The 15885-nt window shown below is 39.5% G+C and overlaps 1 protein-coding gene across 1 annotated transcript in view; it reads right to left on the minus strand.

Moving 5' to 3' along the window:
- Positions 1-15885, minus strand: part of PIK3C2G (phosphatidylinositol-4-phosphate 3-kinase, catalytic subunit type 2 gamma) — a gene marked incomplete at its 5' end in the record, with an annotated part of 138662 nt that overhangs the window by 109971 nt on the left and 12806 nt on the right. Inside the window, 3 exons of the mRNA XM_010149293.1 lie at positions 248-279; positions 1650-1743; positions 13632-13820. Of these exons, the coding sequence (XP_010147595.1) occupies positions 248-279; positions 1650-1743; positions 13632-13820 (315 nt within the window). The remainder of the gene's footprint in view (positions 1-247; positions 280-1649; positions 1744-13631; positions 13821-15885) is intronic.

The raw sequence follows: 15885 nt of genomic DNA on the forward strand, positions 1-15885 counted from the left end.
TAGAGAACGCCCTAGCAAAGCAGTGAGTAAAGTACTTCAGGACAGAAGTGTCTGCCACCATCTGTAAGACAGGCAGATATCATCCTGATCCTGGCTGTGTTAACATATATCTAAGTATTCGGCTTTTCTTCCCCCACTTAAAACTATCAATGCTATATTTAAACTTTTATCTGATTACCTGGTTTGAAAAATAAACTTATGAAACAGAAACTGTGGCTGGTGAAAGGTCATGTAAGTGTCCCACTGTATGAATACTGTAAAGCTCTGCAGGTTCCACTGCTTCAAAGCAGTGGATTACATAAATATATTAATAGATGTAAACATAGGTATCTGTGTAGATGTGGTGGTTTAACCCCAGTCAGTAACTGAGCACTACACAGCTACTTGCTCACCCTCCCCCCTCACAGTGGGATGGGGGGAGAGAATTGGAAGGGCAAAAGTAAAAAAACTCATGGGTTGAGACAAGAACAATTTAATTATTCAAACTATAATAGTAATATTGATAAAAATAATAATAGAGGGAGAAAAAAAAAACCAACATAAAACCCCTGAATCAACAACAAAAAACCAGAGAGAGAAACACAACCCAGGAAAAGCAAGCAATGCAACCGCTCACCACCCACCAACTGATGCCCAGCCAGTCCCCAAGCAGCAATTGCTGCCCCCCCAGCCAACTCTCCCTGGTTTATATACTGAACATAATGTCATATGGTATGGAATGTCCATTTGGCCAGTTTGGGCCAGATGTCCCTGCTGTGCTCCTTCCCAGCTTGCTGTGCACCTCTTCCCTGTCAGAGCAGGGGAAGCTGAAAAGTCCTTGTCTTAGTACAAGCACTGCTTAGCAACAACCAAAACATTAGTGTGCTATCACATTATTCTCATGCCAAATCCAAAACACAGCACTATACCAGATAGGAGGATTAAAATTAACTCCATCCCAGCCGAAACCAGGACACTGCAAATGTGTGTATATGTGCATGCATCTATATAAATATATATTTAAAAGCACACAAAACCCCCTTGAGAACTCTTCAACATGGAACTGTAAGCAATCCAGTTGCACAGAGCACAGTGTTACAAAGGGGATAAAGCTTTCAAAGTGGCTGGTTCCTCCTTGACTGCAACAGAGGACCTTCTCAACCACAAAGTAATTGCTTTGGAAGCAGTGAGTCCATAACCTGTAAAACATTAATTTCCAGTGAAATGCAATGTACATCTATAAAGAGACCATTCTGCACCCAAATTGCCCTGGTTACTCTGTGCTGATAATGATTTTCCCTGTATGTGATTTGTTGCAACACCATTTGCTTCCTCGAGTGCAATGAAGCCCTCACACCACCAGCCTCTGCTTTGGTGGTCATAACAGAATTTCTCTTGTTCAGATCCTTTCTTATTTTTCTTTGTTAAGTGAAAATACCTTCTTGTAGTATACAGAAAAGTTCAATCAGCATGCCAAAACAACTACATTCTCTTGAGTGGAAAACAGTCTATTCCTCAGCTCTGTTGTTAATTCTATCATCACATCAGCTGACCAGCCTTTCTTATTTATTCTTCTTACAACGTATCAATCACACTGAAAAAATCAAAAGTATTTAATTAAGTTATTGATCTGGACAGAACCCTTCCTTGGCTATCAATTTCTTCCTTACCTGAACCAGCTGTGGGAGGTATTCCAACAATTCATCATTTGACAGATTTTCTATTTGTTGGACTGCTGTTCTGCGAATATCTTGATCTGGAAAACTAGAGCAAAACAAATAGATATCATTAAGAGCTACTGAATCACTGCAACTCTTCTGAGTTCTCACTGATATAAGATGGTAGAAAAACAGGTTTTCTCTCAAAATGGAATAGGAAAAAAAAATCAATTCATTTGCTTTACTGTAACAAGAGTCAAGAAACACATAGCAGATAACTCAATCGGACTGAATGTTACAGTGCTGTACAGGAAAAAAAACCAAACAACCCTGATCTACAAATACCGTTATTAATTTGATCTATCATGTATTGTACTTTCCTGGAATATGAAGCAAATTATGCATCTTCTCTTGCTGCTCTTACTTACCTGAAATAGGAAATTTCTGTGCCATGGGAACTTTTAACAGTCACTTGAAGACTTCTTTTGTTCTGAGCAAGAACACAAAAGCTTGAAATTTCCCCCACAAAAAGGGTTCAATTCAGATAATTTATTCCAATGTCAGTTCTTCTGGTTTGTATAACAACACAATACAAAATATTTTTTAAACAGAAGTAACTTTGAAATGGAAAACACGTTTTCAGTTTTCCTAAGGGAAAATTTAGTAAAATATCAACACCAACCCCTACTTCTGATGGGAGGATGTTCAGGTATTCAGCAGAAGCTGAATTCTCAGCAAATTCTGGTTGAAACCAGAGTGGCTGTTGCCTAATATAGATTTTGTGATGGAGTGCTAACTGTAAAAATGATAAAAGAGAAAAACATGGTGTGGCAGCAATGATAAAACAGGAAGAGAAGGGTGGATAATACAGCTGGTCAAAACGACTTTCTTTAAAAAAGAGAAAGAATGAAATTTTGATGTAACCTGATCAAAACTGACGCTTAACAGAACATTTTTTTTCTTTTCAGAGGAAAAAAAGTATAGAGTGTTTGTTTTAATATTTGAAAGCTGAAAAATAATCTTTTGAGGACATTTAAAAAAAAAAAAGTAATTTCCACCTATTCACAGGTTGCATTTATGATATTAATCGTGATAGATGAAGAATTTCACGTACACAGAAGTTGCTTAGATTGGTTCACAGTTAGCTGTTCTGCTACCGTCCCGCTTCCACAAGGAAAGGAACTGATATGCCCTTCTGTGTATGCCTGCTATGTGGCGTCACCCTTAACTATCTGTCAGCACGTGAAGCTGGTCCACTGCCATCCCAAGATTCTTTTCTGTCTTCTCCTTAAGCAAACTGGAAACGTCCATACAGGCCTTCCAGTCACCAGAGCCACAAGAGTGGCCATCTCTGCCAAAAAGGTAAAAATGTCTTTAAGCATTAGATAATTAACATCAGTCAATTAGATATTGTTCAAAAGAGCTGCTGGGCTTTGATCCAGTTCTCTGAGGGCGAGTGCCTGCCCCACAAAAAGCCATGAATTCTTCCCCTTTGAACTGATATGGCTATTAGGGTCTTTTGAAAATGCCTGATTTGGCAAGCCTAGGCATATGTAAAAAATGATGAATAAAGGACACATTATCCTGCCAACTCACCCTGGGAAAAGTCCTTTAAAATCAGAATCGTCATGTATGGCAGAAGTTGTCATGGGGCCAACAGTATTACTGCTTTAGGAGCTCAGTAGAAAACCATACTGCTCTCTTCCCAGCATCCCATCCAGCACCTTTTGTCAACAATGCACCCACCAGAAAAATAAATCAGAAGTGAAACACAGGAGACAGTACCACATTTGCAGGAATGACTGCTCACTGCCATCAAGAGGGAGAGAAAAAATTGTGAAGGCAAGTGCTCAGAAGTATAATGGCACCTGCGGCTCTCAACCTGGGCTTTTAACTTCAATAGAAGAAGCTGAAGCACAACAAGATGTACACTTTGATCACCAAATTAACTATAGGCCATCAAGAAAAAATGTGGATGTATTCAAAAAGAAATGGCTAACAGTTGGACTCAGTGGAAAGGCTGGGCTTTCTGTGCTGCAACATGCAGCACTTTCAGCCCCCCTTTTAACAATGTGGCTCAGGTCTGATTTTATTGTTTTCTATGTCTGTTATGGTACATATTTGATGATGTTTTTAATACAGTTTACAACTGTTTGCATACTGCTGAAGGGGCCTTAATGGGGAGAGAGGGAATATGATATAAATAAATTATCATGATAGCCCCAAATTAGCTTATTTTGCAAGGAGTATTTATTCATTTCTTTATTGTAGGCAACCTATTAGGAATATGAAGTTGTTACTTTAATATTCACATGGCTTTTTAGAACAAAACATATTTGAAGGAGGACTGCATATTAAAATAAAAATATTCCCATTTATATCATTCTATCTTCTAATTATGGGATTGCTCCAACGCCCTGTGTGCCAAGCAGGTGCAGACAGTATGGAAATCAATCGTTCCCTTTCCCTTCTCGCCTAGTTCAACAGGTTACTGAACAGTGAAATATGCTCTTAACAGGCACCGAGTCAAGCAGAAAAATGCTATTGCTTAGTTACTGCTTGTCCTTACTAGCAGCCAACATCTGAATACATAATGCTCTGATGAGAGAAACTCCTATATTTTTTCCAGCTAAACAAAGAATGATAAAGTTATTTTAATTCCAATCTTTCAAGAAAATTCAACAGCTAACATTTGATCTGTTTTGAATTAATTTGCTGTAAGTCAAAACTGGGGCTATATCTAAGTTCACAGAAGTACCTACAGGAAATGTGATTAGAATAATTATAAGCTCAAGTGCATAGGCACTGTGGTAAAAAAATCTCCTGGTCAGTTTGTTGCAGGAAACGTGGCTCTTGTCACTCTTCTTGAATGAGATTTTGGTAATTTTCGGTCCTGGTTACTAAATTGTTTCCGTCAGCTTGTAAATCTCAAGATCAGTTTAAGGTTGAGTTGAATCTTTTTGGAAGAATGGGCAGTTAACAAGTTTCCTTAACTACCTGACAATTTTTTAAGCCCCAGATACAATATCAATTGCTCTCTTGAATTTCAGTGTTGTTCAGGGCCACAGGTACAACAGAAATATTTAATTTGATTTGGTTTACCCCTTACATTTGTATTTGAGCAAACATTTAACATCCTCAGAAACACCAGAACTAAGGAAATACTTATGAACTAAAATAGTATTGCGTGGTGCTTATGCAACTCGCACATCAGTTTATTTGCTAAAAGGCAATATGGGGGTAAGTTCTAGAAGAAGATCTGAGTAAAAACTCCTACCCTTCACATGCCTGCAAGCTATGCCATCTTGTAGTCTGGTAATTAATTAGGACTAGAGGGTTTTTTCCAGTGAATAATCTTGCAAACTTTTGAGTATTGCATCAAATCTGATTTCAGTAACCCATAAATTAGTCTTGATTAGAGGACACAATTAATTGATTTTTTTGGCTCTGAAACTCAATACAAGAGAAATCGTTTTAGACCTAAAAAAAGAATCTGTAGTTTTGATATTAGGGGACAGCTGATTTCCAAAGCTTGCTACAGTGAATATGTAACTGTTTACACAGACCGAAAACTCTGAAAGCAGAGAATTGAAACAAATGTATCACAATGAATTCAATATTCCAGTCTTTAAGGGTACTCTCGTAAGAAAGAGGAGCTCATCTGTATCAGAGCTTGTCCATATCAGATCAATTTTGCAAAGGATTTGAGCCATAGGTTATCAGGTTCCTGACACGTACCCTGTGATTATGGCTTCAGAGAGGCAGGAGATTGAGGCACTTTGCTAGCTGTTTTACAGTTGTCACCAAAATCTCTGAGAATTTAGCTAGGAAAAAAGCAACTTAAACCAAAACCCTTAAACAAAGCTTGTATGACTCTTTGTTTGCATTTCAAAATGGTACTTTTCATCCAGGTCTCCAATTACCTCTAGCTGCATTTTTTTTTCCTCAATAAGCAAACTACTGGGGTCAATAAGTAATTAAGTGTCTAGAACTATGGTGTTCCTCAGAAATTTGGCTGACTGCATTGTAACATAGTGCAGATTTCTTCTTTTGGTTTATTTTGTTTGTCTTGTCTTCAGGCAATGACTCCTCCACAGCGGAGTTTGTGACTTCTTATAAGTTTTTTCCAGGTTACACAGAGACCCTACTGAAAAATAAACAATAGGTAAATGATAGCTGTGAGCCTAGTGCTCAGCGATAGGTCACGCTATGCAGGACTTCTAGTTTCCATTTCACAGCTTGTCTCACAGCCTGGATTCTCCTCAAGTTATGAAACTGATTTCCCTTGACATTTAACCTCAACACCCCTTTTGCCGTGTTGCTCTTCCCCCTTTGCAGGATGCCAATGATGGACAGCCACCCATTTTATAACTTCTGTCTATGGAGCTGTAGATTTTTAAATGCCCCTTGAGACTTTAAGATGTTTTTTGTGAAAATTGAATTTTGAACTGGATGACCATAGATTACAATTTGCTTTAGAAGTAAGAACAACTTAAAGTCTTTGATTCTTTTCATATAGATAGCCAGTAGGGAACTATTTGTTTATCTATACCTTACAGCTAAATCAGATTCAAACAGAAAACTAAGTGCTGCTGAGGCATCCTGTGGATTTGCAAAATTCTCCTGAGATTTTAGTATCTACCAGTGGTGATTTGATTGCAAATGAGGTATAGATATACATTTCACTTTTAACAGTTTTATTATTCTAATTTCATTGCACTGTCTCAAAAAACCTATGCTGGAAGGCATTTGTCAGGTAAGTGGAACTGTACAGTTCACTGCATTTTCTAGCACATGAGGGTCTAGAGAACAGGCTGGCTCTTTCACAAGCCATCTTTTAAGTCAGAGGCTTATGACATGCCACATGCTTCTGCAATTCCCTCCACATTTTAAGTTCTGTTGCATTTTCAAAAAAGACAGACTCCAGTCCCATGAAATGCACGTTATTAAGTCTGGTAGAAACAAAGAAGGTTGAGCTAGCAAACCTACTGGAATGAAGATACCAACTGAATACAAAAATCTCTCTGAGTAGCAAAGGATGTTGTGTCACTGATGAGTGCAACTGGGCCAGCAGAGAAACTGTAAAGAACTGTATAAAAGAATAGAGATATAAGTTGGGTGTCAGTTTAAGTATTTTAAAAGAAATTAGACAGGAAGAGAGAAGAAACTTAAAGACTATTGATTAATGAATTCCTTTAATTTTAGCACACAGACAAAGTTAGCAGGGCTATTTGCTTTCCACTGGTGGTTTTTTTCCATTTCTCTCAGGGCTTGTAAAGAAAACACTGTGTGAGTGCATGAAGATTAGAATATGGCAAGGACTTAAAGTACAGAAAGATAACAAGTACAGTCAGTAACAAGGACACTAGATTTTCAAAATTTTCAGTTGAAAAAGAGCAATATGTTCACTCCTCATTGTGGTAAGACACGCAAATCCCACCCATCCCTCCCACACTGCAAAGCTCATGGTGAGATACATTAGTTATTGCTTTAGCTGATTGACTGGCAGATAGATCTGTAGAACTGACTCACAGAAAGCATACTTTAAGAAATGCTTACATAGATTTTCTACAAGAAATTACGACTAAAACAACTAGTAATAAGTTTAAGATGTCATGGAGACCATATACTGAACCACATCCCAGGAGAGAACAAGATAGGAAGAAATTAACAAAAAAGCAGTTTTCCATTTGAAACCCGTATCATCTAGAAGGTTCCTCCCACCTCAGAGACAAACTTTGTTCTCTGTTACATTAAAACAAAAGAACAAACATGGAAAACTTGACATTTTACAAGTTTAGCCTCCTGATTAGATTGTACACTTATGTACAGAAAGCATGCCATATCCTGCACAGTTGTCCATTGTTAGTTGTCTTACTATAGCTCTCTGTTGTAGTACCTTCGTATTCACTGCCAAGAAAGCTAAGAATGGTTAAAGGCAGTGAAAAGAAAAAGGAATTAATCCCATTATGCTGCTTAAAATGAAGAGCTGTCTATTCGTAGCAATACATACATCTCCACATAAGCTATCAGTAAACGTCATGTACATTACTACAAAGCAGTTTTAAAGCTTTATCAGTACCGCGTTCTGTACAGCAAAGTATCAAATTAATTGTAGACTGCTGCTTTGCTCTTATCTTATTTCTTTGCATAAGCCTCTGTTTGCTCTCCACACTGATACACAACTACAGCCTTTTAAACCAAGTAAAATGCAAAGAGGCAAGATATACCCTGGCTGTATCTGTCTGATAAATACTCTGCTGGGCATTCTGCTGTGGACTCTCGGGGAACAGTTCACATTCTGCTTTTATTAAAACAATGATAATCTGATTCAACAATTCCAAAATCAATTTAGCTTTCAAAGTGTGCTGGGTTTCTGTGACAGGGGGTTTGGTAGCAGAGTAAGGGTGAAAGGGATGGCTCTGAGGAACTTTGAACAAGGGCCTGTAGTGACAGGACAAGGGGTAACGGGTTTAAACTGGAAGTGGGGAGGTTTAGATTAGATATTGGGAAGAAACTCATTCTAGAGAGGGTGGGGAGGCACTGGGACAGGTTGCCCAGAGAAGCTGTGGATGCCCCCTCCCTGGAAGTGTTCAAGGCCAGGCTGGATGAGGCTTGGAGCAACCTGGTCTAGTGGAAGGTGTCCCTGCCCATGGCAGGGGGGTTGGAACTAGATGATCTTTAAGGTCCCTTCCAACCCAAACCATTGTATGGTTGTATGAAATCAGGAACAAATCTGAGCCTAGGAAGAAGGAAGGGGTGCAGGGAAGGTTTTTAAGGTCTGGGTTTGTGTCTCATAGACCTACTCTGATTTGATAGGTAATACATTAAATTGATTTCTCTTCCTCACATCGAGTCCATTTTGTCCATGACCATAACTGGTGAGTGATCCCTCCCTGTCCTTGTCTTGGCCTATGAACCATTTGTGATATTTTCTCCTTCCCATCCTAGTAGAGGGGGGAGTGAGTGAGTGGGCACATGATCTTTTGTTGCTGGTTAGGCCTAAACCATGACATGAAGGTGTATGAACAAACTCTGGCTTCAAGCTATCACATTTAATTAAAATTATTGAATAAAAAGTGAGTTTTGCACACAGTACATATATATAGCCTAACCTCTGAAACTCAATAGCTAGTCTGCTACATAGAATCATAGAATGGTTAGGGTTGGAAGGGACCTTAAAGATCATCTAGTTCCAACCGCCATGCCATGGGCAGGGCCACCTTGCACTAGACCAAGTTGCTCAAAGCCACATCCAGCCTGGCCTTGAACACTTCCAGGGATGGGGCATCCACAGCTTCTCTGGGCAACCTGTTCCAGTGCCTCACCACCCTCTCCGGGAAGAATTTCTTCCTGACATCTAATCTAAACCTCCCTGATTTCAATTTATACCCATTACCCCTTGTCCTATCACTACAGGCCCTTGTAAAAAGTCCTCTCCCAGTACCCTTGTAGGCCCCCTTCAGATACTGGAAAGCTGCAATGAGGTCTCCTCGGAGCCTCCTCTTCTCCAGGCTGAACAAGCCCAGTTCTCGCAGCCTTTCGTCATAGGAGAGGTGCTCCAGCCCTCTGATCATCTTGGTGGCCTCCTCTGGACTCGCTCCAAGTGGTCAATATCCTTCTGATATTGAGGGCTCCACAGCTGGACGCAGTTAAAATCAACAATAATATGGTGAGAGTTGAAGACTAAAGGATGCTATAACCAAAAGGGCATCTTCTCTGGTCAAGGAAAGGTAGGAGTCATCTTCGCCTGCTCCCTACAGGGGATTAAGGTAGCATAAAACCCCTCTGACACCTTAATGTCTGATCTCAAAATCCTCTGAATAGGCATGTGGTTTGAAAGGAATGTCCTTTCCTGTGCACTTGCCTTGACCGAGCTAGAATTTAGCAGAAAGTTTCTAGGAAAAAATGTTAAGCCTATCAGTGAGGTTATGTCTTCACCTCCGCTGTCTACTGGTAAAACTTCCCTTTCAGAATGGCTGCAGCCATGCACAACACTGGAAAATGACATACCTTCTTTAGCAGCTGTTTCCTGCTTCTAGCTAAATTCCCTGATTCCTAGCCATGACACCTCACAGGTCTGCAAGTGTAGTCTATGTACAGCTAAAAGATGTGCCAGAAAAACAAGGTTAGAGCAAAGATTCTGCTACTTGGGTTAATAAATATATTTTGGCTTTCATTTTCAATAATTTGAATGGCAAAATAACCCAACAAAAATTTGTAAATGTGGTTGTTCTATGCATAGACAAAACACTGGAATGTTAGCACTACATCATAAATGATGGCATTTCTAACACTGCCTTTGGTTCCTTTCCGTCATCAAGAAAATTCCATGAATAAAAAAGTATACTGGTGTCATTCCCCTGGCTAGCGTGCCATGCAAAGTAGAAACAGTTATAGAAAGCTCTAACTCCACTAAACTTTGGCTTTTTACCAAACCCAATAAGGGAAGTTAATGGTAAAATGCACAGGGCACCAGTAAACAGTGCTGAGTAGGAGGGACCATCTCTATACCTTCTGCCTTGGGGAAAATTAGCAAAGGCTTATAATCATCCTTCCCTGAAATTAGAGGTAAAAATAACAGTGTAAAGTTGTATTCTGCACTTCACCCTGCCATCCTTTCCATCCCGTCTTTATTGATTAAAGAAGCATTCATTGTTTTAAAATTGGGTTTTTTTAAGCCTTGGCTTCTTGGGCTTTTAAGAATCAATGCACTTGCTACAACAACTGGATGCAAGGTTGCTACTGAATTTATGTGTGAAATGTACCATGATCATGTTTCCAATTTATGAAAGCTCTTCCTTTCCTCTGCATAAATGAGTATGTTGTCATTTGGCTGCCTTGAGATGTGCCTGCAATGTGCAAGAGCGTAAGCTGGGGAGACATGCTCAAAGAACAAGAATCATCTGTTAAACTGTACATTTAACTGTGTAGCGAACAAAACAATTTATAAGTTTCTGAAAGTTGCAAAGAGCATTCCAACTCAGATGTGTGAAAATGGGGATTGATTTGATGGGCCATGATACCTCTCCCTAAGCTCTGTGATGCTTTTTTTCTATAGCATTGGAGGCATGAGGTAGCATCTCCAATAATTTTCATTTCTTCATAGTTGCAAATGTGAGCTTGAACTTCATCATCAGGACAGATACTGCTTTTTTGCTCTGAGGATAACTTTAAGTCACTAGCCCAAGGCTTGACAAAAGTGACTAGTGATTTTAAGTTCCCTCTCTAAACTGTATAAATGGTAAGCATGTGACTGCAGGAGGAATTCACACTCTCTTTAAAAAACTGCAAACTGAAGTTCCAGCAAAGGAAGCATCCAAAATTTGGAGTGGTTGGAAAGTCTTGTTTTCTTTTACCGTATTGCTAACAATGTGGTAAACTGTGGTACACAGAAATGATACAACATAGAGCTGAACTGTGGATCTCCTTGCTGCAGGATGTTCTGAAAGCTGAATGTTTATGTTGAATCAATATTTATTTGGAAAAAATAAAATCATAGAAGGAAAATGCATGAGGGCTCTTAAACATAAAAATTGTGTCTCAGGAAGTCTCTGAGCTGCAGGTTACTGGAAGTTGGGTGAGTAGCACAGTGGCATGATGTTGGGCCAATTCTCACTGTATTCCCTAGGTATCTATTGTTGGTCACCACTGGAAACAGGATGCACTAGACTGATTTTTTAACTGATTTTCTGCAGCAGCTCCTGCATTCTTGCATTATGTTAACGATAGAGGTAGACAAAGGTCAGCCCTAACTTATTTTACTTACCTGTGATTTAACAGTGATGGTAACACAAGTCATTAAAATAGACATGAACAGATAAAGAGCATTTCTTTTTTATTCTGCTCAGGTTTGATATGAACACGGATCTTTCAGCTGTGTCTCAGTAATCACAAGAAATCAGGGAGCTGTTTTGTGGCTGACAGAAGGGAGGAAATGGGTTGATGAATTGTCAGCACCAAACATAATACAGGATAGAGTTGAATGAACCTTCAAAAACAGCTCACAGAGCCTACAATCCAGACTTAGTGAAGGTAATGGTGAAGGAAATTTGGACCCTATCCCAGTGCTACTTTTCAAAATGATTGAAATCTGAGAAAGAGAGAACCAAGAGAAGAAACCTCAGAAATCCATTTATATGGAAAGTATTCCTCTCCTTCAACCCACTCTCTCAATCTGCATATACGTGTCTCAACAGTTAAATCATGCAACCTAGACATCTCTGAAACTACACACCTTCAGGGAAGTGTAATCCCTCTCTTCCTGAAGGTTAACTTCCCAGTTGTTCATGCACCTACAAAATACTGTGGATATCTGAAGGACGGATTTTTTTTTTTTTTTTTACAGAGGATTTGATGATCTTTAAGGTCCCTTGCAACCCAAACCACTCTATGATTCTTCCTGTAGTGTCAGCATGAAGCAAAAAAACCCCAACAGATTGATACTATCTTTTGTGAGAAAGAAACTAAAGAGACAAACCAGCGAGATCCCAATCAGGAGTAGCTGTTCTTTGGCACCACTGCAGGTGCCAGCCACTCCCAACGGTGGCACCAGGAGAGACAAAGTGATGACATCATCTCATCTTTTCATGCCAGCAATCTTTGCCAGAATGAACAGTGTGTACACTGCACCCACTATGCGCTGAGAAGCTCTGTGACAGGCTGAGTCACACTAAATATCCTGTGAAGCACCTGACAGGACTGATACTCTGCACCACACCCTGATACAGAGCTGCAAGAACAATCAAGCTCTTCATTTGCAGAAATGCCACCCATACACAGCAACAAAATCTAACAAATGGCATGATCTGAAAGTCTGGCATGTTCTGACAAAGCATCTCAAAATCTCTTGCTACTCTGGGGTCTGGAAGACAATACACTGCCCATATACTCCTTTCTACATGGTTCTTTTGAAAATTAGGAATGAGTTCTCATAATGGCGAATAAGATGATAATATGCTCCAGAACTTGATCTTTCAGGATTTTCATCATTCCAATTAAACATAAAAAAGACATGTATGCGAACATATGAAACTGTTAATAGCTCAGATATAAAGCTGACACACAGGTATTCTTAGGAAATCACATCCAAATGGAAATAACAGGCAATAATCAGTTTTATATTATTAACAACTAGTTTTTAATATCGTGGAGGTGAGTGTATAGAGTCTTTTGTCAAGTAAAGCTATAGGTGAGGTATTTTTTTCTAAAGGTACAACATGGAACTGAGACTGCAAAGTCAGTGCAGCTTCTGCTCACCCAGACAAGCAAGGGCTTGATAAACCAAATTTGCTCAATCATTTCATCCGTATATTTAACATTTTCACAGGTAGGTCACTTAACACAATCTACCTCCCAAGCTTTTGGAGGAAATGTAACTGCTGACACAGATTCTGTCCCCTGACATCTGCTGTTACATCATATGAAGGACTATCTCCAAAATCAAGAAAGCCTTCCAATAACCAACCAGCTCCCACTGTAAGAAGTGGGGGTGGAACATAAGGCATCACAACAGAATTTATTCAAAGCATGGGGAACTGACTTCAAAGTTTCATTCTATCTGCTTCAGAGAGATGGGCTACAGGTGGGACTGTACATATTTACATGGCATCATAACCTGGAAGCGTATTTCAGGCCTCCTTATCTCCCATTAGTCACTTTGTGTCTGTACAGTAGCTTGAAGATGCAGAGCACAATGGAAGTACTAAGTATTTGACTGATCACCTGCTACCAGAAACTGACTGGATCTGCTATAGAGAATGAAATACTCTATCCTGAGAAACCTTCTCAGCCATGGAGGCAGGGCTGGCACGTTCAGCTAAAGGTTATCACCTGAGTTGCAACTGTATCTTCACTTTGACACAGGGACTGAACTGACAGCACGGTCAGTGAACTGAAGCACGACACTGTGCTGAGCCAACTGAAGTGCTGAATGAATCAGCATGTGACCATTCTGTTTATTGTTGTTTTCTTACTTAGTTAATTTTCGCTTACCTGAAAGTCAGAAGCCCAAGTGCCTCCAGAGGATTAGAAAATCTCCATCTCCTCAACAAAGCATACATTTCTGATACAGTCATTCGATCCCAACTGGGTGCACTGCCCAGTACCAGAGGAAGGGAGCAATTTTGATTATTGCAGTAGTAACGATAAAACCATAAGATTCTTCTCTGTTGCTCTGAGAGTCTGGAAGAGAAGATTAGAAATTCAGGTTGAAATTAAAACCACCTGGAGCTTTGTGTAGCAACAAACTTTATTGTACAGAGGGGCCAAGTCACACAGTACGCTGCTTTTCGGCTATGTACGTGTTTTCGTTGGGGTAAGGTATCATTTTCTGCAGACCAGCTTTCATAAGAAAAGTGATACTTATACACTGGGTCTGTCAGCCTTGGGTCATAAAAAAAATGAAGTGTCAAAAGACACACATATATGGTTATTTCCCTTCCCAAGCACTCTCATTTTTCTCCTCTTTTCTGACTGAGACAAAGAAGGTGCAGTTATCACCAGATAAATTATTGTTACACCCATCTGCTACACATCGTCTCCAACTACTACTGTAACAACTAGACAGGCAACACTACTAACCATTGCTTTCATTCCTGCCCTTGCTTTGGCTGTTCAATGCAGGTATGTCTATCTTTAGTGTACTAGCATTTAAAATAGGGTTTAGGCACACTCATGCACATACACAAGAACATGAGCACATGTGCGCACACGCACAGTGCGATTATCCCTAGAATGGCATGAGATTGGAAGAGGGAAGAAAAGATCCCAGAAGATTCTGTCTGTTCAAAAGGCCTAACATGCAGTGCTTCACTGTACTCACTTGCAAAAAGGGATGCAGTACCATATTCATCATAGAGATATTAGGTATCTGACACATTGATAAGACGGTGAGTCATCACACCGCATTTTACCACACTGAGAAATGCCCCAGAATAATTTTTGCTATATATCCTCTGATTTGTCAAGAATTAAGATATCTCTGCCTCATGCATATTAAGTTCTAGGTATTGATACCATCAGAAAACAGAAAAAGAAATTCCCCATGACTGACAAGCTCAGACTATCTCCTTAATTTGATATCAGAGACTTCAAAAGCAAGCTCTGAGAGTGCAAACTGACCTCCAGTTCACAGAAATCATTACTGAAACCAAGAGGAACATTTGTTTTCCGGGTCATACTTGACCAGATTGGCGATCCATCCACTTACTAACATAATGTAACTCTGACTTTAAATGGATCTAGGTATTTCAGGTGTGAAAAACTTTGTAGAAGGCTGTAAGTAAAAAGCTCCAACAAAGTATTTTGTTATCCATATGTGTAAGCAGGGTTCAAAATCCAAGTGTTTACATTCCTTCCAAGGCCTTCTTTCTTCTATTAGCAATGTTTTGGTACATTCTTGGCCAAAAAACTATCTTAGCCCTGCTCTAACTGTGAAGATTGTGGCTTTCACAACTCATAGCAATGAGTTCCTTTGGCTCTGTAAGCTCTGGAGGACTTCTTTTCTTTGTAGTTTTGGATTGCCAAGTATTTAGGAACAGGGCGTGGTGGTAGAAAGATGGCCATGTTCCCTACTGTCACAAGAGTGTATCTTTATTTCTTTCCTTCAGGAAAGGAAGCTTATAAATGTATGTAGAAGATGAACCTAACTAGGACACAAATTCTGTCATGACTTTTAGTAATCATTTCAAGCACAGCATCATTTTGGTAACCGTTTCAAGAAACAGCTTCAGCATTCACAGCATGTCTATTGTGTTAATAGAGAGCTGTCTCTGCTTGTGTGAAGAAGTCACACACAGAAAAAGAGAGAAAAGTAGGCCTAAGATTTATTGCTTTTCTGGTTTTCTTGTGCATTCAGATGGTATTCTGCAGGACAGTTCAGCTAAATGACGCCGTTTATATGTTAGCTTTAAACAGGGATTTAAGCTTTCAGACAGCATCCTCCAAACTCTACAATCTGTTGTTCAGATTAAAGCAGCTAAAGCCTCTACTGAGCTTACAAAGGGAGATAAGAAATCAATCCTTGTATCAAGTTTTTTAAATAACAGATTTCTCCCTCTGACTTCACTCCAGAGGCAATGCCATTTTCTCTCCCTGTGCTTTAAAGATCGGAGTTGAAATTAAAGGTTGAGTGGGGTGGGGTATTTTAGGTTTTCATTTTAATTTTTTTAGTTGTAACAAGATTTACATATGCATGTAATAGTACATTTAAGATGGACTGTAAAAGCACTTTGCATACATACAGCAT

Source organism: Eurypyga helias, unplaced genomic scaffold (assembly GCF_000690775.1).
Source record: "Eurypyga helias isolate BGI_N326 unplaced genomic scaffold, ASM69077v1 scaffold3113, whole genome shotgun sequence".
NCBI classification, from domain to species: domain Eukaryota; kingdom Metazoa; phylum Chordata; class Aves; order Eurypygiformes; family Eurypygidae; genus Eurypyga; species Eurypyga helias.